General features: G+C 45.5%; 1 protein-coding gene across 3 annotated transcripts in view; it reads right to left on the bottom strand.

Annotated features, from left to right (window-relative positions):
* CC2D1A (coiled-coil and C2 domain containing 1A) overlaps positions 1 to 26,329 on the bottom strand; it is a 51,584-nt gene that overhangs the window by 20,632 nt on the left and 4,623 nt on the right. For all 3 annotated transcript variants that reach the window (XM_077921497.1, XM_077921498.1, XM_077921499.1), the window contains exons 3-18: positions 24,809 to 24,941; positions 21,828 to 21,937; positions 20,460 to 20,534; positions 19,346 to 19,483; positions 17,140 to 17,512; positions 15,302 to 15,426; positions 14,767 to 14,839; positions 12,559 to 12,675; positions 11,017 to 11,147; positions 9,290 to 9,362; positions 7,182 to 7,297; positions 6,191 to 6,335; positions 4,471 to 4,643; positions 3,072 to 3,194; positions 1,869 to 1,927; positions 620 to 736 (exon numbers count right to left, since the gene is read on the bottom strand). In XM_077921497.1, the coding sequence (XP_077777623.1) occupies positions 620 to 736; positions 1,869 to 1,927; positions 3,072 to 3,194; positions 4,471 to 4,643; positions 6,191 to 6,335; positions 7,182 to 7,297; positions 9,290 to 9,362; positions 11,017 to 11,147; positions 12,559 to 12,675; positions 14,767 to 14,839; positions 15,302 to 15,426; positions 17,140 to 17,512; positions 19,346 to 19,483; positions 20,460 to 20,534; positions 21,828 to 21,937; positions 24,809 to 24,941 (2,081 nt within the window). The remainder of the gene's footprint in view (positions 1 to 619; positions 737 to 1,868; positions 1,928 to 3,071; positions 3,195 to 4,470; positions 4,644 to 6,190; positions 6,336 to 7,181; positions 7,298 to 9,289; positions 9,363 to 11,016; positions 11,148 to 12,558; positions 12,676 to 14,766; positions 14,840 to 15,301; positions 15,427 to 17,139; positions 17,513 to 19,345; positions 19,484 to 20,459; positions 20,535 to 21,827; positions 21,938 to 24,808; positions 24,942 to 26,329) is intronic.

Consider the following 26,329-nt stretch of genomic DNA (forward strand, 5'->3'; position numbering starts at 1 on the left):
AAGAGCTGAGGTTTGAAACAGGTCAAGGCCCTTTAATAAATCTTGGTTTGGCCTATGTGGGGTTTTTAAAAAATCCTCCTTTATTGTTGTGGCTCTGAGAGAACCTACTCCTGCAAAGGAAAAGCCTGATCAATGGCTAGGGACTCAGCTACATGCATAAGAGAGCCAGTGTGGTGTAGTGGTTAAGAGCGATAGACTCGTAATCTGGGGAACCGGGTTCGCGTCTCCGCTCCTCCACCTGCAGCTGCTGGGTGACCTTGAGCTAGTCACACTTCTCTGATGTCTCTCAGCCCCACTCACCTCACAGAGTGTTTGTTGTGGGGGAGGAAGGGAAAGGAGAATGATAGCTGCTTTGAGACTCCTTCGGGTAGCGATAAAGCGGGATATCAAACCCAAACTCTACCTAAACATAAATCGCTTTATATGCGTTATAACACTGTAACACCAGATGGCGCTGTGGAGTCCCGCCTTTCACCAACGGGATTTCCCTGTATGAAGTTTACAGCACATGTAACTGAATTGCTTATTTGATGTGTCTAGATCCGGCCTAGGAAGGAGAGCCCAAAAAGCATTTGGCATCTAGCACTTGGGGCAAACTGCAAACCAATGGCCCACATACTTGACCACGCTGAAAGTCCGCTGCTCATAGTGATATTTGGGCAGTGGAAACCCCTTGGCATGGGCTTGCTTTAAGATCTCCATGTTCTTTTTGCAGTCTTCAGCCATCTTCTCAAATCTGGAGAGGGGCAGATCAAAACAGTCAACTTAGTTTACAGGGTGATTCACGAGTTTAAATAAGTTTTCTTAGCATACTGCAGATAACTTTGAGCCATAAAAGAAGAGCTATGAGAACTTTGTTAAGCATGAAGAAATAGTTGGAGTATACGGGATGTGTTGGAAAGCTTCAGCCAATGAGAATTCAGAAAAAGCTGGGATCTTGGTTAAGCAACAGCCCAAAGAATTCAGCACAAGAGAGTTAACTTGGATGCTAGCAAACAGAAGCAGTATTTTCAGAAAACAGCCCAAACTGGAAGCCCTCCAACCGTAACTGACTGGCAGAACACACAGATGTCTGGGAACAAGCTATGTTTTGAGAACAGGGTCAGAAAAATAGAACATTCCATGCAGAACAGCTAGCTTTGCACTAGAGTGCTGGTTATGGATTTCATTAGGCAGTAGCAAAAACAAATTGCGCCATGAACTGAGCAACGTAGCAATGAGCAAAAATGTCATACTATAAAAGTGATGTGTGGAAATGGACTTTAAGAGGAGCAGCATGTGGCAGACATTCTATATTCCCTGAAGGAAGAAACGCATGTAACCTTAGATATAAATCATGAAAGCTTGTTCTACTTGCGACCTTTATTTACCCCCCTCTTCAATGAATTCCCATCACTTGGTTTGGGAATCCTCTTTAAAACGCAAATGAACCTTTTCAATGACTTGCCTCAGCCTAGATGCAGAAGATACAGGGAACCAGGCAGAGGGCCTTCTTGGTAGCGGCACCCGTCCTGTGGAACGCCCTCCCACCAGATGTCAAAGAGAAAAACAACTACCAGACTTTTAGAAGACACCTGAAGGCAGCCCTGTTTAGGAAGCTTTTAATGTTTGACAGACTATTGTATTTTAATATTTTGTTGGAAGCTGCCAAGAGTGGCTGGGGAAACCCAGCCAGATGGGTGGTAAGTAAGTAAAAGTAAGTAAGTAAGTAAGTAAATAAATAAATAAATAAATATCATCATCATCATCATTATCACCATCATCTAAGGAGAGTACCTGCTGCGGGTGTTCCTGGCCAACACAGGCCACAGATTTAGCAGAGAGAGCAGAGGAAGGGAAGGGTATTGCTCAGTTGCCATCACACTTACTTGGTAGTTTCTGCGATGTTTCCTAAATGGGTGAACTGCTTGGAGAAACTCATGCACATCTGGAACAAAAAAGAAAGGAAAAGGAGGGAGTCACGTCAGGAGCAGGCAGGCACGATCCTGGCCCCCTCCCATGGGTCATGCACCTTTGCAGTCAAATGCCTTAAATTCCACCCCTTAATCAGCAAGTTCCAGCCCTTATATGGCCAGAGTATGCAGACTATCTTCTCCAGGAACCCAGAAGCCACTTGCATCTTTCTTAATATTTGTATTAATGTTGTATTTTAATTTTGTTTTAAGTTGTATAATCATTCAACTTGTTATTATTATTGCTTGTTAGCCGCCCTGAGCCCGGCCTTGGCTGGGGAGGGCGGGGTATAAATAATAATAATAATAATAATAATAATAATAATAATAATAATATAGCCCATCCATTGCTCATCATTTACTTAATACTCGGATAGCTGCAGGAAATCCATATGGGGCCACACCAACAGTCCCTTCTGATGTATATATTCAAATACACATACACACACCTCTTATATGTAAATAAGAGAGAGATGCAAGCAAGAAATAGAGCTGCTGCCATTATGTGAGGCTTGCCCCCTCCCTCCCTTGCTGCATCAGACCTACAGTGGTACCTTGGGTTAAGAACTTAATTCGTTCCGGAGGTCCGTTCTTAACCTGACACTGTTCTTAACCTGAAGCACCACTTTAGCTAATGGGGCCTCCCACTGCTGCCACGCAGCTGGAGCACGATTTCTGTTCTCATCCTGAAGCAAAGTTCTTAAACTAAGGTACTATTTCTGGGTTAGCGGAGTCTGTAACCTGAAGCGTCTGTAACCTGAAGAGTCTGTAACCCGAGGTACCACTGTATTAGCATCCGTCTAATCCAATATCCTGTTTCCAACTATGCTCCACCGACCAAATGTTTCCAGGAAGTCCACCAGAATGGCATGAAGGCCACAGCCCTCCCACCTTATTTTGCTCCCAGGATACGGCAGGTGTAACAAGTGTGATGATTTCAATAAGAATGATTGACTACCATCCTCGTATGCCTTGTCGCACATCTGGTGGGGCTTCCAGGAAAAGGAGGAAGAAAAATTTCTAGTTTAAAAAGATAGCCCTGCTCTCCCCGATTCCTTACTAATCTCCTCCAAAAGAGAGACTTTAACATCCCTTAAAGCTTGCCTGTGCCCCACTTACCTCATGCTGCTGCCTCATAATTTTCACAAGCTCCATGTACTGGGCAGCTGTTTCTGGGGAGATGTTGGCTCCACGACGCTGCGCAAGTGTGAAGTCCTCCTTGTTCACAGGGGCTTGAGGCACCTGAAGGGAGAAAGTGCGTATTTGGGCGTCACCTCCATGCACAAAACACAAATCAGCACAGAGTGGTCCTCTGCCTGTCAAACAGACCGGGGTTTCCCACAAAGGGAGCTCCCGATCCAAAACTGTGTGGATCTATAAACTGGCCTGAAATGGGAGGTTTGCCTGCTGCCATCATTATACAGTGGTACCTCGGGTTAAGAACTTAATTCGTTCTGGAGGTCCATTCTTAACCTGAAACTGTTCTTAACCTGAAGCACCACTTTAGCTAATGGGGCCTCCCGCTGCTGCTGCGCCACCAGTGCGTGATTTCTCTTCTCATCCTGAAGCAAAGTTCTTAACCTGAAGCACTATTTCTGGGTTAGCGGAGTCTGTCACCTGAAGCGTCTGTAACCCAAGGTACCACTGTGTATATTTCAGCAAAAGGCAAAAAAACTTTCCTCTATAACCAGGCCTTAGGCCTTCTAGATGTGGGTGGGGTGTTTTTAATATATCTCTTTTCCCTCTTGGTTTTAATACAACTATGCGGGGTTTATTGTGTTTGGTTGATTGTAAGTTTCCTTGGGTAAGAGAAATGAACTATCAAATTTAATTAATTAATTAATAAATTAATAATGAAGTGTCCCATGCCAAGCTTAACTGGCCCTCATTCAGCAACAGCACTAAGTCAAAGGACTGAAAAATTATTTTGCCCAACACCAGTGGGTTCAAGAAGGGGCATTAGAGCAGGTTTTCCTTGGACACAGACCAAACTGTCAGTCATAATGTAGCATAAAACAGAACAAAAGACCAGGCCTGCTGGATCAGATCAAAGGTCCATCTAGTAAATTTTCTGACTGGTATGATGCCTCTGGGAAAATCCTAAGCAGTGCATGAAGGCAACAGTCCCCCCACCTCCCTGCTATTTCCCCAGGATGATGTACTCAAGAGGTATACTCCCTCTGAACACAAATATTAGATATGATAGCTAAACAGAACCACCTATTTTCCACATATTTGTCAAATCCCATTACGCTCAGAATACAGACTCTGAGGAATGCAAAAGATTGAAAGCATCAGGGCAAGATTTTTGTTCCAGCGCTCCACAGATGAGACCAGATTTATTTTTATTTTTAAAAATATGTCTCTCTGGCTCAGAACTCAGGTTCCAGAACTGGGACATAGTGATTGAAAAACAACATTCATGCACTTCATGAGCTTGGAGCTGTTTTCTAACACAACTCTTTTGACAGCACTTCAAGACATTTCCCAACCAGAGAGAGAGAGAGAATATGATTGCCTTTGTTATGTCGACCGGGAGCCCACTCTGCGATGCTTCAATCATGGGGTCCAGACCCTTGGCTTGACGCAAGAACATCTTGGCCCCCTCAATGTCATTCTGCTGCTTTGCTCTGAGAGCTGCCTGCATCAGCTGCTTCTTCCGGGTTTCCAGAAAAGTCAGCTGCTGTTGAGCTGCAGGGAGAAAGGAGACCCATCAGGCATGCTTCAAAGTCTCTTCTAAACAGACAATAAGGAGGTCTCAAATGGGCAAGGGTGTAAATCTTATTTCAGTACACTAACGTATGTCTGTGCATAAGCAAAACAGTCACTTTTTACAAGTAGCATCCTGGTAACATGAAAAGCATGTTTGCTCAGGAGACAGCAATAAATGCAGAGCCTTTAATGAGTCTAGGCAGCCTTAGAAATAATAATAAAAAACCAGCCATTATCTTATCTCCAAGAGCAGCCAATAATGAATGCTACATTACACCAATTAAGAAATGGTCGTTCTCCTGTTGGGTTGGATTCCAAAATAGCAAAAAAAGAGGAGCTGTTTGCTTCCATTGGAGAAAGTTTGGGGCTGTTGCAGAGAAAACAGTCCAAGGAACAGAGCCCAAGCTTCTCAATCTGATGTTAGGTGGTCACTGCAAAGTCCTACCCACATGGCAGTGACTTTTGGGCTGTAAAATTCAGGGGAAAGTGGAGATTGGGGAAAACAAAGTACCTCAATCAAAGAGGCACCAATCAGCCCAGGGATTGTTGCATAAATCAGGAACGTGGAATGTGCAACCAACATAGATTCTGTTGTTGTCTGACCTGCAATCTGGACCAACAGGAATCAATGTCGCCCAAGGAGCTTGAATGCCGGATACTGAAAAAACCCCTCACACTGCTAATTTGAAAACACTCTGTCTGAAGAGTGACCAAATCACTTGTAAACTGTGGCTTGGTTTTGATGTCAAGAGCTCCTGTACAGACAGAATTGCCAAGGTAGAGAAGCTCCCAATGATTAAACCGTTTGTGTATCTAGGATGAGTGTGTCTACAAAATGAGTAATTTTATTCATAAAACACTACCCTGTCATTCAGTACTTGTGGTAAAAGGTAAAGGGACCCCTGACCATTAGGTCCAGTCGTGGCCGACTCTGGGGTTGCGGCGCTCATCTCGCTTTATTGGCCGAGGGAGCCAGCGTACAGCTTCCGGGTCATGTGGCTAGCATGACTAAGCCGCTTCTGGTGAACCAGAGCAGCACAGGGAAACGCCGTTTACCTTCCCGCTGGAGTGGTACCTATTTATCTACTTGCACTTTGACGTGCTTTCGAACTGCTAGGTTTGCAGGAACAGGGACCGAGCAACAGGAGCTCACCCCGTTGCGGGGATTTGAACCGCTGACCTTTTGATCGGCAAGTCCTAGGCTTTGTGGTTTAACCTACAGCGCCACCCGCGTCCCCAGTACTTGTGGTACTTTACAATAAAAAGCGAAAAGGGACACCACAGAATCTAAACATTTTCCCCACCAGCCTAGACACCACCACACAGATAAGATCAAGCTTCTCTGAAAAATTGTCTCCTGTCACTGGTATTCAGGCTGGTACATGAATTTACTTATTTTCCTCTTCCCTGATTGCCTCTCTTCTGTTTCGTATCAAGTCTCCTCACATCATAAGCCACTATTTTATATTATAAACCATGCTTATATTATGAATGAAAGGTAAACCAATAAATAAAAGTGGGGTTACCTTTTGAGTTGACCTTTGAGGCACTTTTACCTGCCCCCGTTGCCTTTGGAGCTGCAGGGGCGACTCGTGAGCCTGGCTGGGGTGGCAGCTTAGGCTGCGGTGAGCTGGCTGGTTTGGATGATGCAGGTTGGTTTGGGTGGTCAGGCTGAAAAAACAAGAGAGGAGATGCATCTCCGAAAACATTCCTTGGTGCAACAAAGGACCAACCTGACCCACAGGGAATCACATGGGATATCAAGGCAGTTGGAGAAGTCCAAACTCTGTTCATGACATAGCATTCAATCTTAAAACCTTGACTGCACAACCAGCTCTTAAAAGTAATGCTGTTGCCAGTACAGGCTCTCCCCCCACTCTTTTTTACATTTTTAAATTTTATTTTAATTTTATTTATTTACAATATAAATCCACCACAACTCAAATAAACAAATCCATCACCATTAGACAGAAACATAACATAACATATAACAAACAATAAAACAAAAGATTTCCTTTATCCTGTACATGGCCTAATGTTTACTTCTTATGGTCTGTTTCCTTTATGAGTGGTTATTACGATTATTCAAATTATGACTTATAAAACAAACAAACCACAAAGTCTCCTGCAGACATTAATCGAAACAAGCCCAGATGTGTATTTTAGGGCACTGTTTTGTAAAGTATTCTTTACATTTCCCCCATTCTTTTTGAAATTCTTGTCTGGGGAGTCCCTTAATTGCCTCTGTTAATCTATCCAATTCAATATGGTTTAATAATTTATCCTGCCATTTCTTTTTTGTTGGCATGAATTCTTTTTTCCAATTTTTGGCAATTAAGGTCCTTGCCGCACCTGTGGCACAGAGGCATATTTTCTGATCCTCTCTTCCAACAGTTCCCCTGGAGGTGGTGTGATGTTGGGTGGTGGGATATTCTAGTCTAACCTATGACCAAGGCATACAAATTTGCATGCTTCCCTACAAATTCATTCAGGACTTTGACTAGCACGCAACCCAACCTTTTTTGCTTCCTCAGCATCTTCATCCTCCTCATTGGCTAGTTTCATGGCTGTTTTGAGGATCCCCACAAAGCTTTGATCTCCTGAAGATTCCATTCCTTGGATTGGAGGGAACCCTGCCAAAGATGACACAGTGACTGATTAGAAGGCGAAAGCTACTGCTAAATGTCTGTATGCATATACCAGAGGTTGCTGAATTACAATTCCCATCATCCTGGGCCACTGGGCATGCTTGCTGGGGTTGATGGGAGATGTAGTTCAGAAACATCTGGAGGGCCAAAAGCTCAGTCTGCCTATTTATCCAACACATCCATAGCCTGAACATGGATCTATGGCACCCAGAAGTTTGTGTGTAAGCAAAGAATTTGGTACTGAGTGAAGAAGTCAGCTTCTTTGGGATCTGAGACCAGTTCTTTAAGAATTAAACACATTTCCAGCCCATGGCTATAAAGATACAACTTGAAACTGAGGGCAATGTCTACTGAAATCTTTGAAGCCAGGAGGAAACAAGATTTCAAGTGGCCAAAGGTTTCACAGCCCCACTGCTCCTTGCTCCCTTTCTACAAGTAACAGAAATGCAAGCACATTTGTTCGGGCAAATGTGTAGTAAAGAAATCAGAGTTTGCAGTTATTCTACAGGAGTCAATGTGGAGGACATGGCCACGATTAGCACACTGTATTTATAACTTCTTTCCAACTACCTCTCAAAGCAGCCTATGCAAAATCCAGCAATGAAATATTAAAGACAACTGGGCATGTTGACGACAGTCCCTTCAATGTACATCAGGCTTCCTCAGCCTCAGCCCTCCAGATGTTTTGAGACTACATCATCCCACCATCCCTGACCACTGGTCCTGCTAGCTAGGGATCATGGGAGTTGTCAGCCAAAAACATCTGGAGGGCCGAGGTTGAGGAAGCCTGATGTACATGGTCAGGCTGAGTTTTTTTGCTGGATACGCCCCTTTCCCTTCTTTATGGAGTTTCAGCTTTCAGCAAAGCAAACACAATGCTAAAAAACCCTGGCCCTAATTGGGATGTGAAATAGGTGCCACTCACTTCAGTGCTTTCCTTCCAAATAATTTTGCTTAGGGCTGCCACCTTCATCTGCAATCTTATCGATTGCCAGCTCAGCCCTTTGTCTCATTCTGGAGGACACAAACTTTGCAGTTAGAAGCATAGGGAGGAATTCAACACAGCACTAAGCAGATAGCTCCATCAGCACAAACATTTCTTGCTTGCCTGATGGAATGATCTGACCTCTCCTCTTTCTACATGCTGTTTTGGGGGTTTTTCCCAACTCCCCAGAGCCAACTTGGGGGGATGCAGGGAGTGCATGAGTTGGGGTGGGAGCCCTCTTGTGCTCGAAGATGTTGTGACGTGGGCATCTATTGGCGGGGCTTCTTATAATGCCCAAGATCTCCCTGTGTGATGGAAGCTTAAGCTGGAAATCAAGAAGAAAACTCAGAAGAGCCATCTATTTAGATCAGGCATAGCCAAACTTGGCCCTCCAGCTGTTTTGGGACTACAATTCCCATCATCCCTGACCACTGGTCCTGTTAGCTAGGGATGATGGGAGTTGTAGTCCCAAAACATCTGGAGGGCCATGTTTGGCCACGTCTGATTTAGATAGAGTTACTTTGGAGTTACTTTGGGACGCGGGTGGCGCTGTGGGTTAAACCACAGAGCCTAGGACTTGCCGATCGGAAGGTCAGCGGTTCGAATCCCCGCGACGGGGTGAGCTCCCGTTGCTCGGTCCCTGCTCCTGGCAACCTAGCAGTTCGAAAACATGTCAAAGTGCACATAGATAAATAGGTACCGCTCTGGCGGGAAGGTAAACGGCGTTTCTGTGCGCTGCTCTGGTTCGCCAAAAGCGGCTTAGTCATGCTGGCCACATGACCCAGAAGATATATGCCAGCTCCCTTGGCCAATAAAGCGAGATGAGTGCCGCAACCCTAGAGTCGGTCACGACTGGACCTAATGGTCAGGGGTCCCTTTACCTTTTTTTTTACTTTGGGGTAACCTAACATGATGTTGCCACAAGAGGGCAGCATTTGCCAGATGCATCCTTGCCTCCCCAACTTCCGATAACAAGATTGAAAGTTACATACCTGGGGGAACAGGTAGGTCAGCAAACTCAACAGGTTTTCCTGCCTTGTGAGCTCTGATGGCCTCTTGATATTGCTGAAGAGGGAAACAAAAACAGAAGCTGAAATCCCTAATTTGGGAGCATGGTCTTTCTAGAAAAAGGGTGAGTAAGGCTACTTTTCTTGGGATAGTTGCAGCAAAAAACAAGGTATGAGAGTATGCATATTTGCTTACTTATTATCAGGAACATTGTTAATAAAGCAATTGTTCTGCCTGTACACTCATTAAACACCTGTGCTTTAAATGGCAGTAACTTGGGTGGGTCTCATCCTAGAATCACCCAAATCCTTAGCTCATACCAGCTTGCTGCTTCTGGAGTTGTAAGTAGAATCAGTTCATCTTTTGGTATCTCTTGCCCTGCATTTGAATTGCTATTTTTTAACTTTGCTCATTCTGAACTGTTCTTTCAGTGCCACTTGGGTTTTAACACTTTTATCTCCAAGTCCTACAGATTTTACAAGTGTTGCTCATTTCTAAGCAAAGCACAGACCGCATTGTTGAGCTGCTGTTTGTTTTTAATCTACCAATGAAATTAACAGAGGGCTTATAGTCAATCAGGAATTCTGTTCTTGAGCTAAATTAGATAGCAGCACAAGGAGAACTTCAGAGCAAGTGAAAACTAGCTTTGGCTCTAGTCTGGCCTGCTTTAATCAATCAATCAAATTATTTATATACTGCCCTCTCATAAATATCAGGGCTGTGTACAACACCACTTATACAATAAAATATAGAAAACCATTTAAAAACAGAACAAATTAATTGTTAAAATGACTGGATGTTAAGGGGTTTTAAACCTTTTGCTGCAATAATACCAAGATGACATTAGCACACCCCTTCTGCCTCATCCTGCTCGCTGAGGATGGGCAAGCAGACTCCCCAATTTATAGTGAACTAAAAGTAAAGGGACACGGGTGGCGCTGTGGGTAAAAGCCTCAGCGCCTAGGGCTTGTTGATCAAAAGGTCGGTGGTTTGAATCCCCGTGGCGGGGTGCGCTCCCGTTGCTTGGTCCCAGCGCCTGCCAACCTAGCAGTTCAAAAGCACCACCAGGTGCAAGTAGATAAATAGGGACCGCTTACTGGCGGGAAGGTAAATGGCGTTTCCGTGTGCTGCGCTGGCTCGCCAGATGCAGCTTTGTCACGCTGGCCACGTGACCCGGAAGTGTCTCCGGACAGCGCTGGCCCCCGGCCTCTTGAGTGAGATGGGCGCCCAACCCTAGAGTCTGTCAAGACTGGCCCGTACGGGCAGGGGTACCTTTACCTTTTAAAAGCAGAATGGGTGGGAAGAAAATGTTGAGACCTACGACTGCTGTGGGGGGTGATCCTTGAGGATTTCTCAGGGCCAGCAATTTCCCCAAAGAGTTACACAAGTGGTATGTGTGATACAAACGCTTGTTATTGATCACAATTCCCGAATATCAAAATAAACAGGACCAACATTTTAATTCAGTTTCTACACCCGGAAACTGTGATTTTCTGCAAAAATTATCACGATTCTGTATCCGTTCATTAGGCGGCAAGAGGAAAATACTTATTAGCATATTCCAGCCACCATGAGCCCAGTTATGTTGCAGCAGGAAGCAAATTGCTTTTTCTCTATTTGCTCCTCGTAAGTATTGCCACAAGATCTGTGCTACGTAACATTTGAGCAGGAAAGCTAGCGAGCAAAAGCGTAAAGAAAGCAGGTCCCTCACCTTCACAATTCGCTCGTGCATCCTAGCCTTCCTGTCATCTCCTTTGCTCTTTGCCTGGGCTGCTGCTGTCTTGTATCTGTCCATCCTCTGCTGCAGTGCCTCCATAATATCTCGAGGAGGCGGGGGCACATCTGGAAACAAAGCAGGCAATTCTATGTCAGTCCATTCTTGCATGCAAGAAAGTGAGACTAGGAAGGGGTGGGTGGGTGGCTTATCTAAAACAAGGTTTTACAAGACGTCAGTTCCTGATTAGCTAAATTTATATTCCTGGGAGTTTAGGATAGGATTACTGCTTCTCGTTCTGCAAGGGTGGAAAGATGAATGGTTTCCCCTCTTATTTATGACATTGTTTTGAAGATCAAACAAAAATGACAATATGCCATACTCCTCTCCAAATCAATCCTGCCTTCTTTAGAACCAAAGCTCTCAAACTGGTCTAAGCTCCATTCAGAAGGTCCGCTGAAATGCTGCACAATAGCCCATAATATCTGTACCTGGCCCTGCACCTGACTGATTTTTTCCCCCTGCGAGGGACCTGGGACTTATTTTTACCAAGACCAAATATATCAACCAGAATGACAAGCCACTGGCTTTTCAAAATACAACACTCTAATTTTTCCCTAAAATTTAACCAGTCAAAGAAGTTCTTCACAGTGGCCTGACTGAAAGCCTATGATTTTCCATTATATGGCATTGTTTTTAATTATGATGCTGGCACTATTTTTTCCCCCCATTAAACCAGAAGCATAACCATCATCTTAGAAAAGTTAGCTTATGGCTGTTAAAATATGAGTTTATTAGGTGGTCTTGTGAGGCCTTAAGCAATTTTCTAAAGGTCAGGGGAGGGAAAAGGAGATTGAAAACCACTACACTAGACATAAAACACTATGTTCACTTAAAACTTCTATGTTGGGTCAAGATCAAAAGTGTCCTTGATCCTTTATTAGACTTGTAAGAGCACTTATCAATCATCTTCAGTCTGTCAAAAATATGCTTAAGACTGAACAGTTTCCACACCTGACATTTGTTAAAAAGATGGCCTTGAGGAAAACTATTCTTTGAATTGGAGGGTCAGTGATACAAGGCAGATTTTTTTTTTTTGCAGTTTTCTATTTTTCTGCCAAAAAAAAATTTCCTTTCAGAAGTTCATTAGCAACAGTGAGCAGATGCCAGCTGCAAATAAATACTAGACAAACTTGGCAGTTTCAATTTTAAAGCTTTATTAAATACAAGTAAAATAAACACGCTAAATCAGATCAGGAAAAATACCCAAATTCATCATGCAAAGTCCTATACAATTCTAGGGAATCAGATCTATTAACTCGGCAGAACTAGGCAAGTGACATAAGAGGCCAGGCCTACTGCAGGGTGCAAGCTGCACCCCAAGAGAACTTTTTCCACCTGCAGAAAAACTAGCAAGCAAAGCCCCAAAGAAAAAAGATGCAGAACGCCTATACTATAAGAAGCTGAGCTGCAGGCTCTGCACAGTGAAGCAATATTCTCAGGACAACTAGAAGCAAGAAAGCCTTACTGGGTTCTTACCTCCTGCACTTGAGACTCCTGGTGCCAGTGGGGTTGCAGCCTGTGCAAGAGGTGTTGTTGCTGTAGCTACAGGCGACTGTGGAACACTTGGGGACAACATCTCCTTGGGCAGCTGATCTGCGGAAGAAAAATAACTAGCAGTTGCATGACAATAAGCCAATTCACAGTAGGCTGGCAGCGCCCTTCCCTACTGAAACCAGCAGTCAATGAGTCTTTCAGAAGGCTCTTCAATATAACACTTCTATGTTGCATTCTACCACCACCCTGCCCCAAACACCCATGGAGTGCTGAGCTATTAAGACCAAATGTTCGCAATGCCCCTGCTCCAATGCACTTTGCCCTGAGAGTTCAGAGCAGAAGAGAAACACACGCTGGCCCCTGCAGTCAGCCAGGAGACCAAGAGCTGTTGAGTACAGTGGTGCCTCGCAAGACGAAAAGAATCCGTTCTGCGAGTCTCTTTGTCTTGCGGTTTTTTCGTCTTGCGAAGCAAGCCCATTAGCGGCTTAGCGGCTTAGCGCTATTAGCGGCTTAGCGGATCAGCTGATAAGCGGCTTAGCGGATCAGCTGATAAGCGGCTTAGCGATCAGCTGTTAAGCGGCTTAGCGGATCAGCTGATAAGCGGCTTAGCGATCAGCTGTTAAGCGGCTTAGCGGCTTAGCGGATCAGCTGTTAAGCGGCTTGGGGAAAAGGGGGGGGAGGGGAAAAAACCTGCAAGAACTCGCAAGACATTTTCGTCTTGCGAAGCAAGCCCATAGGAAATTTGTTTTGCGAAGCACCTCCAAAACGGAAAACCCTTTAGTCTAGCGGGTTTTCCGTCTTGCGGGGCATTCGTCTTGCGGAGCACCACTGTAGCAAGGGGCTGTGGTTTGTGTACAAGTAGTGTATTACTGCAAACGATTGCAAGCTGCCTTGGGGAATCATTCAATCCAAAGGCAGGATAGGCCTGAGCTGTGAGCGAATCTCAGGGATTGTGTCTCCCTTTCTCAGGCTACAAGAAAGGGCAAGTCTCACCACTGAGCAGTCACCATACAAAGACTTTCCTGTTTGTCTGAATGCCCCACCCCAGAAACAGAAAGGTAACAAGATTAAGACACAGACCAAATATTTAGAACAAGCGGAATCCATCTTCTTCCTGACAAGACCAAGGATGTGCACTCTCCTAGCCAAAAACATGCAATGATCTGGGATGTAACTTTGCACCAACGTAAGCAAAGATGAGATTTCATCCTTTTTAAACAGTCTCAAGCTCCCTTCATATGACTAGGCCCTGGCCATTCTGGAGGACAACCAACATGCCTTAGTTCTTTGTGTTAGCTTTGTGAGTAGAATAGTATAAATAAAGCACTTACAACTTGTTCCTATGCATGTCTATTAAGAAACAAGTCCTCCTAAATTCATTGAGACACTCCTAGGTAATGTACACAAAGCTTCAGCCTGAGAGGAGCCTTGGAAGAATTTGGCTTCCTGAAGACTGTGAAGCCAGTACTGGCTGCCTCAGCTTTCCCTTTGCACCTGAGAGTGTTAGAAACCTTGAATGGGGGCTCAACTGGGGTGGCCGCTGCCATTGCCATCTTACCACCTTGCCATCTTTTCATGTTTGATGTTTGATGATGTTTTATATGTACTGTAAGCAGCTCAGAGTGGTTGGGGAAATCCAGCCAGATGGGAAGGGTGTACAGTCAGACCTCGGGTTACGTCCGGGTTTCGGCGGTCGCACATGCGCAGAAGTGTTGAATCGCGTTTTGCGCATGCGCAGAAGACCAAATCGCAACCCGTACATGCACAGACATGGGTTGCGAACGCTGTGGGTTGAGAATGTGCATCCCGCATGGATCACGTTCACAACCCCAGCGTCCACTGCAAATAAAATTATTATTATTATTACTACCAGAAGTCTTGTTAAGTTACCTGAATCAGGAGTGACTGTCCCTCAAGGATTATTCTAGAATTTTTGTAATGACATGTGTTTCAGGTTGGGAAGACAGGAAACATCTGATTCAAGAGTTTCAACACATAAAATATAACTGGGATTACTTTTTGGATTAGCTAGCTATTTCATATTATGGAATTAATCAATGCACTTCTACCTGCTTTTTACTAGAAGTAGAACTGGTGTGCCATATCTCTACAAGGAAGTTAGCAAATGATATGGAGAGAACCAAAGCTCATGCACAGGGGACACAACTTGGAACACCCAACTATTCTTACCTGGAGGTGGAGGCAGATGACTGAGATCCACCGCCTCTCCTTTACCCACAGATGCTAAAAGAGGGTCAAGGCTCTGAAAAACATCAACATAAAAGTTACTTGTATAAATTCCCTATAAAAGGTAAAGGTACCCCTGCCCGTACGGGCCAGTCTTGACAGACTCTAGGGTTGTGCGCCCATCTCACTCTATAGGCCGGGGGCCAGCGCTGTCCGCAGACACTTCTGGGTCACGTGGCCAACGTGACAAGCTGCATCTGGCGAGACAGCGCAGCACACGGAAACACCGTTTACCTTCCCGCCAGTAAGCGGTCCCTATTTATCTACTTGCACCTGGGGGTGCTTTCGAACTGCTAGGTTGGCAGGCGCTGGGACCGAGCAGCGGGAGCGCACCCTGCCGCGGGGATTCGAACCGCCGACCTTTCGATCAGCAAGCCCTAGGCACTGAGGCTTTTACCCACAGCGCCACCCGCGTCCCTTAAATTCCCTATACAGGATTGCAAAAAGGACCTCTGTCTTGCTGTAGAAGTGCACTTACCTTGGCTATGCGGTAGTACTTAGTAGCCATTTCAATGCTGCCTTCCTGTTTAGCCCGCAGAGCAGCCAGCTTGTATTCCCGCTGTCTGGCTTGCAGAAGCACCTGGGTACTGGAGCTTTTGGAATCTGAGGAGAAGCGGATTTTGCAAAGCACTTTAAGTGTGTTCTGTAGTCAAATCAAATCAAATATCCTTTATTAGGCATAGCAAACCACAAATTGTGTTCTGTAGTCAAAAAGACTCCCGGAGCAGCTAACAGAGATCACTACTAGCAAGACAGAGATGTAGAACATGCTGTTGCACATCCCTGTCAAAGCAATCTGAAAGACTGGGATCCAGAGAACAACGTGGGCTGTGTGTCCCTGTGAGGGTTTTTTTCAGTCCCCCCCCCCCCATGACATTACACAAACTGCTCTTGAGGTTCCCATCAGTTTCAAAAGCAACTTGCCACGAGGATCAGCCGTTAGAGAAACACAAGGCAAAATGTAAGTGATGTGAGTTGCATGCAACAAACTGAAGGACTCTGGGCATCCTTGCCATTATGTTTGGGGCACAGGTTGTCTAAATAGGGTTTTAATTAATGTATCTCTAATTAAAATATCTGTCCTGACCTTCACCTTTAGGTCACGGGGCTGGTTACAGCATCAAATGACATAAAGAAGAAATACAGTCATTAACCATGATGTATTAGCGTGGGGTTTTCTTTTCATTCATGTCACTCCCCCACACAATCCAATCCAAAGCGACTGGAAGTGGTGACACCACTTTTTAAAGTGCTGAAACTAAATTGTACCAGCCAAAACACAGCTAACTAGAGCAAGAAAAATAAAACGGATAGCTCCTATTCATTGGGGCAGGGCAAAGAAAGAACCAAAGTTACATGATATTTGTATATTTTTAAAGAAAATAACTTTTTCCATTTTCTCTAGTACTTCAATTGATTTTGATTCAGTTTGTGATTTCTTGTTAGAAATCACAAAGCCCATTCCTACTGAGTTCTCTGACATCAAAGGTGGGTTGAAAGACAGTAGAGTGTCCAAACCCATCCAATGAGCACCGTAAGAATTAGAACCTGGGGCCCTGTTTAGGTCCTGTTTGTGACACCTACTTGACTACCAGGCTAAAAACAGTTCTGAAAAACAAGTCAAGGCTAAACATAGCTTTAACCTAGAGGTGGGGACCCCATAGCCCTCCAGATGTTGCTAGACGACAACCCCTATCATCCCAGTTGCTGGCCATGCTGATGGGACTTGGGAGTCCAAGAAACACCTGGAAGGCACCCCATCGTTTTGCCTGGACAATGAGGTCCAGCGCCGAGGGCCTTCTGTCAGTTCCCTCACTGCAAGAAGCCAAGTTACAGGGAACCAGGCAGAGGGCCGTCTTGGTAGTGGCACCCACCCTATGGAACGCCCTCCCACCAGATGTCAAAGAGAAAAACAACTACCAGACTTTTAGAAGACATCTGAAAGCAGCCCTGTTTAGGGAAGCTTTTAATGTTTAACAGACGATTGTATTTTAATATTTTGTTGGAAGCCACCCAGAGCGGCTGGGGAAACCCAGCCAGATGGGCAGGGTATAAATAAATAAATAAATAAATAATAACAACAACAATAATAACAACAATAATAATAATAATAATAATAATCATTATTACTTGGCAACCCCTCCTTTAACCCATGGTGAAATATGTTTGTAGTAGTAGTAATAATAATAGTAATAATAATAATAATAATAATTTATACCCCGCCCTTCTGACTGGGTTTCCACAGCCACCCCAATCACCCGTCAAACATCTCTCTCTTGATCTTTTTTATGCTGCATGTTTGCATTAAATACTAACCCAAAGAAGGGGAAGGTGCCACAACGGCAGATTTTTCTTGTGGAGCCTCTGGGGATCTAAGTGACACAGGAGGAGGTGGAGAAATCTTTGGTTTTGGAAGTACTGGTGGTGGCAGCTTGGGGGATAGGTCAGGTAGAGGCAGTGCTCGAGAAGGTGGTTGCTCAGGAGCTGCAGGAGTTGACTCTGGAGGAAGGTGATTGGCAACAGTTGTAGTTTCATCCAAGGCGGAGACGACCTGTGAGGCTGGAGCTGTCTCCAAAGGAGAGCCCTGCTGCTGGGAATTTGTGACCTTTCCTGTAGACACTGGTGGAGGAATTTCATCTTCGTCAATCTTTTTGCCCTTCTTCACAGAGGTCAACAAGTTTTCCAGAGTCTGAGGGAAGAATGTATATAGTATAACATGCACGTTTCAGAAACAAGCTAGTTCATCAGCTGAGAAAGCCTCCAGAGGGCTTTTCCCACTCAGAAACCCATGTATTTCACACATACCAAAATATTATTTCGCCACATTGCTCTGAAGCCTCCATCTGCGTCTTTAGAAAAATTTAAAAGAAATTCCCACTGGCTTCCTTTAAGTCTTCACATCCATCAAATTGTTGCTCCTACCTTCAAGACTTCAAACTCTTGCTCAAACCTTTCCATTTTTTTTTACATCCTTGCTCATCTAATCAGACACAAGATCTCCTCATGTTTGGTACTGCTGCCTCCTACGTCTGCCAAGGCTGTAACTCTTTCCTTACACCCTAATGGTAAGGGCCAGTGCAGATGTAATGGCTTACTGTAGCTTAGAGATCAAGAGCGGGCTCTGAGATTGATTCATCTCTCCCCTCTCACATGCTAGCGCGAACCGGCAACAAGGTGCGGAGCCCTTTAAACCTCTTCATTGATGGGTGGGACAGAGCCTGCTTCTCACCGCCAGCTAGCAAGAGCTGGTAGCAAGGTGCGTATTTATTCAAGTCTAATGCTCCATGAGATGCGGGTGGCGCTGTGGTCTAAACCACAGAGCCTAGGGCTTGCCGATCAGAAGGTCGGCGGTTCAAATCCTTGTGATGGGGGTGAGTTCCCGTTGTTCGGTCCCAGCTCTTGCCCACCTAGCAGTTCAAAAGCACGTCAAAGGGCAAGTAGATAAATAGGTACCGCTCCAGTGGGAAGGTAAATGGTGCTTCTGTGCGCTGCTCTGGTTCGCCAGAAGCGGGTTAGTCATGCTGGCCATATGATTCGGAAGCTGTCTGCATACAAACGCTGGCTCCCTCAGCCTATAGAGCGAGAAGAGGGCGCAACCCCAGTGTTGTCTGTGACTGGACCTAACGGTCAGGGGTACCTTTACATTTACCGTATTTTTCGCCCTATAGGACGCACTTTTTCCCCTCCAAAAATGAAGGGGAAATGTGTGTGCGTCCTATGGGGCGAATGCAGGCTTTCCCTGAAGCCTGGAGAGCGAGAGGGGTCGGTGCGCACCGACCCCTCTCGCTCTCCAGGCTACAGGAAGCTATCCGCAAGCCTTGCAAGCCCGGCGGGAGGTCCCGCCGGCTCGCAAAGCTTGCGGGCAGCAGCCTGCAGCCCACAAGCTCAGGGGAAGTGGGGAGGCGGAGCGCCGCCACCCCGCTATTCCCTGACCTGATCTGAAGGCTGGCGGGGGGGGAGAAGCAAGCTTGCTTCTCCCCATCGCCAGCCCCATAAGCTCGGGGGATAGTGGGGAGGCGGAGCACCGCCACCCCGCTATTCCCCGACCTGATCTGGAGGCTGGCGGGGGGGGGGGGGGAGAAGCAAGCTTGCTTCTCCCCATCACCAGCCCCATAAGCTCGGGGGACAGCGGGGCAAGCCGCTGCCCCACGGAGGCTAGAGAGGCTGTCCCTGAAGGCAGAAGAGGGAGACGGAGCGCTCCGTCTCCCTCTTCTAACTTGGGGATGGCTGCGCAAACCTGGGGGGGGAAATAAAAAATTTTCCCTTGATTTCCACCCCAAAAAGCTAGGTGCGTCCTATGGGCCGGTGCGTCCTATACGGCGAAAAATACGGTACCTTTAATGCTCAATTGAATCTGATGCACACGCATTTTTTGCAGCATCATTTGGCAAAAAAAGTGTGCATTAGACTTGAGTAAATACGGTATTAAAAAATTCAATTTCTGATAGTTTTTCATGCAAGACCTAGAAGATCTGATTGCCAAATTTCAAAATTATTTTTCGGTGAAGATCTGGTGGCTTACCTTGATCCCCCTTTCGTAGCGACGCACTTTGGAGCTTTCGTTGGCTTGCTTTGCGTTAGCAGCTGCAGCTTTGTACATGGCCAGTCTTTCTAGCAAAACCGATTCCGTGCTGCTGGAATCAGCAGGGGTATTATTTGTCTGGGAAAGCACGAAACAGACCATTTTTTCCCCAGGGAAAAAACAAACCCAATCCCCACATTCGTTCGCTGCTGATCTGTACAAGACATAGCACATCTGACGCCACGCCCCCCGCCCCAACAGCTCCAGACGCTGGGAAAGGAAGTAAGTGGCCTTGTCCCTCCACTCCCCTGCGGAAGCACCCACCTGTCTGTGCACTATAACGCAGCTGGGGCAAGATCATTTTATAGAAGGAAAAAGAGAGCATACTCTCAGTATGAAAAACAGAAGTCATTGCCTCATTGTCCAAGCTGCACTCTCTTGCTATCATCCTAAGCCTTAATTATTATTATGGACCTACTATATGGGGCTGTTTTAAGGATTTGGACTCCCTAAAGCTCTCTCTGTTAGTTATTAGTTAACAGTTATTATTTAATAAATTATTAAATTATTAGCACCACCCTCTTCACTGGCCCCGTATTGCTCCCTATGTGTCTACTTGAATTCCGATAACGCCTCTTGTTTGTCTGAATGGAAGAGAGGAATTTGAGTGTGTGCTTAGAAACCGAAAGTTACCATTTACCTTTGTTGCCATGCCCGCTTTTGCCTCTGTCCCATCACTAGCACGTGGCCGTGGGAAGGTTGCCCAGAAGCAAATGCAGCCCTCCCTTTGGTTTAAAAAGGGGGCTCACTTCTGCTGCAGAGAAGCCCAAAGCACTTCACACACATGCACGCTATGTCATTAAGAGTTACAGCAACTGCCCTGTGGTGTAGAACACTGTTGCTATTCCCCTATTACAACTGATAAGGCAGAGTCTATCCTGTGGTCCTCCAACTGCTGCTGGGACTCCCAACTCCCATCAGCCTCAGTCATCATGGCAAATGGTCAGGAAACAGAGGAGTTGTGCCCACCCCCCACAGAAGGAAGAAGCCACCACCAAAAGTGCCCAACAAGAAGAAAAGAGGAAGAAACCCAAGCCAGAAGGGAGGTTCACACCTTAACAGGAGCAGAAGAAAGTGTTGGAGCATCCTTGGTTTCAGCATCTTCCTCAAGGACTTCATTGAGTTCAGCCTAAACAGAAGAGAACAATATTGATAATACATTCAAATTTTGTAGTCTTCAAGGAAAGACTGACAAAATCTGAAGCAAAGCTTTATCTGCCCCCATCTTTCCCCTTTCCATCCATCCTGAACTGTACCATCCAGAGCCGTCTTTCCCATAGGGCTTAGTGGTGCGTCACGCCAGGGCACTGGCCTCTCAGTGGGGGAGCTGTGCAGCTTTGCTGGCAGCCTCCCCTTTCCCTGCACGCCTGCCAGCTGCGCTCCGCCAACCATAAGGTTGGCGGGTGTGCAGCTTCCCTCCCAAGCCTCCTCAGGAGGAGAGTGATCCCCGCAGAGGCTTAGGATGGAAGCATAGCTGTCAACCTTCCCTTTTTTTGCGGGAAATTCCCTTATTCCAGCGCCGTTTCCCGCTGCTATCCCGGATTGTTAGATATCCCGTAGGCTGTCTCCAGGACAGGTGAGGCTGCTGATCCCTTATTTTCAAATCTGAAAGTTGACAGCTATGGATGGAAGCTGTGCCCCACCAACAATATGGCTGGCGCACGCGCAACTTCCCTTCCAAGCCTCTGCGAGGATCACTCTCCTGCAGTGGCATGGGGGAGAGTTGTGCCCCCCCCCCCCGCATGGCTGGCAGTGCGCAGCAAGGGCCACCCCAACACTATCCATGGTAATTTGGGGGCGCTGGGCGGATATTTGTACCCTGGCGCCGCATCTGCTAAGACGGCCCTGGTACCATCCCTAGTTCCTCTCCTGCACATCTTTCCCAGAACATCCAATCGACCCCTTTACAGTGGTGCCCCGCAAGACGAATGCCTCGCAAGACGAAAGAGTTTTCCGTTTTTTGAGTCATTCCGCAAGACGAATTTCCCTATGGGCTTGCTTCGCAAGACGAAACGTCTTGCGAGTTTGTTTCCTTTTTCTTAAAGCCGCTAATAGCCGTGCTTCGCAAGACGAAAAAACCGCAAGACGAAGAGACTCGCGGAACGGATTAATTTCGTCTTGCGAGGCACCACTGTACTTCTCATCCATAATACCAACTGAAACTGTCTTTCCTGAACCCACAAGCCACTTTTGTCTCCTCTCTCATTAATGCCTACATGCTTTCTATTATTCTCCTCCATGTGCCCAGAACAACCTCCTGTTCTCTATTTAGCAGGCTTTCCCCTTCTTCTGAGAGGATCCGTCTTAGCCGGCCCCTACCTCACCACTTTGGCAATTCTCTTCTCTATCCACATAATGCCACTGTCAGTCTCCAACCACCTCCTCCCCACAGTATCCTACGAGGCTCCAAGGAAATTTTTACCAAGAGTTCGTCATCATCTTCCAAATCTTCCTCTTCTACCCCATCCTCTTCATCGAGGTCCTTCATGCAGAAAGCGGCCATTCTTTCAATAGCTTCCATTGGCAAAGGAGCTAGAGAGAAAAAGCAAACAACACGCCGTTATTACATGTCACAAAATCAACTCAAGATTGGTCCAAAGGGATTTCAGAACAGGTTTTGAAACAATTGCAAATGCTTAGCGGAGAAAAACAATAATTAAATAAACAACAACACAGCCATCAGAAGTCCAGGGAAAAGGAGTACTCAGAGGGAAAGATTCTAGTTCTTTGAAACTTGCAAGTCTTCAATAGATTATTTCATCAAGCACTTGGGAGTAGTTGGACGTGTCTACTGGCTTTGCTTCAAAATGTTAGATATCCCGTAGGCTGTCTCCAGGACAGGTGAGGCTGCTGATCTCTTATTTTCAAATCCGCAAGGCCATTAGTATTTTTTTTTATTTTTTTTTTAATAATATTTATTAGGCATTTCCAATTATAACAATATCAAAAACAAAACATCCCAATTTAGAGTCTTATTTTCCATATCATCTTTCCAGGACTTCCACTCCCCTCCCCCTCTTGCATTCCAATTCTTACAAATAAGTTCAGCAATTTCTTATCCCAGATTTTAAACTTAGTGTCATTATCCCAATTTAAAAATATTAGCCCACCTCCTAAAATCGACTTAGTCCCTTCCACGCGTTCTCCCCTTTAATATACATAATAGATTAAAATATAATAAAATAAAATGTAGTTTTACACCCTTTGGATTCCAAATTTCCCTCCCCCTTTCCCCGGTTGCGTCCCCAATATTTCTCGAATCTGATGTCTTCCTGTAGCTCCCACATTTTTTTTAAAACCATAGTCCTTTACCAGTCATTTTTAATTTTGTATATCCAATCTTGGAAGGAGTCTATCTCAAAAGGGCCCATTTTTCCCATCCAGACTTTTTTATACTTGGGAGTGAAAACTCCAGTTTTACTTCTTTATACTTTTTCTGGATGTTCCAAATGTTCCCGCTTCCAGCTTTATCCAGTTGTCGATTGTTCTTGTTGTTCTTGTTGATCTGTCTCTTCTTTTTCCCCTCCTTTTCTTTTCCTATTTTCCTGCACAAATGTTCCAATTCAAAAAGTCTCTAAATTCCTCTGCAAAGGCTCTGTTATTCAGTAACCAAACATGATGCCAAATCCCTTCCATTCTTCGGTAGATAAGTCCATTGTCTGCTTTACATGTGTAAGCCTCTGTAGCCAAAATAGTGTTCCATTTCTGCAGTTTCCCAGGAGATAAAGAGTTCTGTTCAAATTCAGTGCTGACAACTTGTAATATCCCTCAGCTCCTCTAGGTGAATTGCAATAACTCAGTTCCCTTCCAGATCACAACCAGCAATCATAGTAACTTAGTATTCCTTGTTTTAAACATTCTAAATCCAAATTATAACAAATGTAACCGGTAAAGTCCTTGCAACAAAGTTCTTTTTTGTTCTTCTGCTTTGACAGCTCTTTGACAGCTGTCAAAACCTCTCCTTGTCTTCTCCGGGCGCTCTAGCTAAAACGCTCCCAGGTTCCGTGGGGGGGTTGCTTTTTAATTCACTTCCACTATTCTCCTCCAGCTCAGTCTTATAATTTTCCATCGCGAAATTTAATAACTTTTTCAAAATAGGGTTGCACTCGATCTTAGATGTTAAGTCCTTTGCTTTAACTCCTCTACAACGGGGGGGGGGGGGGGCTGACTTCCTTTTTACGCCCTCCCCGCTCGTTCCAAATTTTTTATAAATTTTTTCCTTTTTAATCCAAGTTCCAATTACTCAAGGGTTATACTTTAAGTCCGAATTTCCAATGGAAGAAGTCAGCGCTCTCCGTCGAATGGCATGCGGCTTCGCTCGGCAGGGGAAGCGGAGTACTCAAAGCACCACCACCCCCGTCACCCGTTCCGTAGCCTTTAAAAAGGCTCCTTCGCGGGTCGAGGGGGGGCTTAAAAGGTGCCAGCCGAGTCACCATGTCCATGGGTTTCAGCGCCCATGGTTTTTGAGGGTCCCCGCGTCGCCGGCGCGGGAGGACCCCGCAAGGCCATTAGTAGAGTGTGAATGGGGGGTGGGTAAGAAGGGGTGCCCTCACTTGCACTGAGGCCCCAGGATGCATGACTGGGATCCATGCTGATGTGGGGAGAGGTCAAAGGTGGTGGCGGCTAAGCCTAAGGTGAACTGTGGCATTGCCACTGAAGTAGCAGGTGGCTCACTCTTCTTAACAGTTGCCCAAAAAGTAGTACAAAGTTCCTAGTAAAAGGTAAAGGTAAAGGTACCCCTGCCCGTACGGGCCAGTCTTGCCAGACTCTAGGGTTGTGCGCTCATCTGCCTCTATAGGCCAGGAGCCAGCGCTGTCCGCAGACACTTCCGGGTCACGTGGCCAGCGTGACAAGCTGCATCTGGCGAGCCAACGCAGCACACGGAACGCCGTTTACCTTCCCGCTGGTAAGTGGTCCCTATTTATCTACTTGCACTCGAAGGTGCTTTCGAACTGCTAGGTTGGCAGGCACGGGGACCGAACGACGGGAGCGCACCCCGCCGCAGGGATTCGAACCGCCGACCTTTCGATCGGCAAGTCCTAGGTGCTGAGGCTTTAACCCACAGCACCACCCGCGTCCCTAGTACTGTAGCCTAAAACAATCATTGCTCAGCAGCATAAAGGTGGGGGCTGAGTGGGAAATTTGTGCAGCCTGAAGAGCCGTCTATAATATCCAATAGGAGGGATGGGAAATTCAGGATATTTCAAGACTTCAAAGAAAGCACAGAGATAAAGAGGAAGGGAAGGACATGTTATAGGCAGCTTCCCCCTTTATTGCAGAGTTGGGTAACAGATTGTCTCTTGGGCTCAAGATGCACCCCATACACACAGTCACACACTCCATAGCACTCAAGTCACTTTCTTAAGCGACAGGCAACTCTAGAAGGGCCTGGCAACCACTTACTTTTTCCATTTGGTTTCCGTTTTGGATCTGGCTGGCCTCCAACAATGGCCAGGAATTCAGCCTCCAGTTCGTGATCATCCTCCCCATCACTGGCCATCAAGCCTTCGGGTGAAAAATCCAACAGCAAACCCATCTACAGGAAATGAGGTACAACTTTGTCATGAAGAGTGCTGTAGACTTACTTTGTGATGTTCATGCTTTATGGATAGTATTTGTTGATACTGATCTTAGAGGGCCTTCTCGGTAGCGGCACCCACCTTGTGGAATGCCTTCCCATCAGATGTCAAGGAAATAAACAACTATCTGACTTTTAGAAGACATCTGAAAGCAGCTCTGTTAAGGGAAGTTTTAAATGTTTGATCTTTTATCGTGTTTTTAATATTCTGTTGGGAACCACCCAGAATAGCTGGGGATAAATAAATTGTTGTTGTTATTGTTGTTGTTGTTGTTGCTGTAAACTAATGACTGCATTAGCAGACACACTGCTTGTGTGCGTGTGCATGTTTAAGTACCAGCATTGGCCTCCATCCAAGCTGGGGAAGACAATTTTCCTCAGCCTTTTTCCTTTTGTTTTTTGTTTTTTAGATTGTCTTTTAAAATTGATTACAGTGGTACCTCGGTTTACAAACTTAATCCATTCCAGAAGTCTGTTCTTAAACCAAAACCATTCTTAAACCGAGGCATGCTTTCCTTAATGAGGCCTCCCGCCACCGGTGTCCTTCCACCATTCGGATTCTGTTCTTAGACCGAGGTAAAGTTTGCAAACTGGGACACTATTTCCGGTTTTCCGGAGTTTCTAAACCAAATCGTTCTTAAAATGGACTGTTCTTAAACAGAGGTACCACTGTATATGTAAGCCACTCCGGGAACCTTTTCAGCTAAAGCATTGGGCAGAGGTACATATGTACTGTATATAGCTTGTGTGTTTTTGATTTTGGTGACTGTTCCTTTGATTTAAAAAAACAAACAAAAAAGAAACAAATATTCATTACGTTCTAATTCTTTCCTTTTCTTATGAAATATCAATGATAGCCACAACAGGATATGACCCCGTGCAGCATTTTTCAAACTTCATACCATGTGGGAACTCTCACAACATTGATTTGTCTGCCAAGAAACCCCTGAGCACCAGCCAGATTCCTTGCATCTTGCAGCGCTTTCTGGGGCACATTCTTCATTCACATTCACGTTGTGCCTCATCACTGCCCAGGCATTCCCTGGAGCATTCCCAACAGGGTATGCCTCCCCTATCCCCCGCACCCCCCAGGTGTACATACACACTTTAGCTTTTTTTTAAAAAGATAATTTTTATTAAATTTTCTGTTTTACAATTTCAAATAAACATTTTACATACTCAAGATATCAATGACTTCCCTTCTCCTCTTTCCATGGTTCATTTTACATATCTTATATCCCCGCATATTTTACAAAAACTATACCAATCTGTTTTCCATTATTGCATCCATCAAAACTTATTTACACTGTTGAATTTATCTTAATGCTGACAGCGTTTTTGGCTGT

Source organism: Podarcis muralis, chromosome 17, assembly GCF_964188315.1.
Source record: "Podarcis muralis chromosome 17, rPodMur119.hap1.1, whole genome shotgun sequence".
Lineage (NCBI taxonomy): Eukaryota > Metazoa > Chordata > Lepidosauria > Squamata > Lacertidae > Podarcis > Podarcis muralis.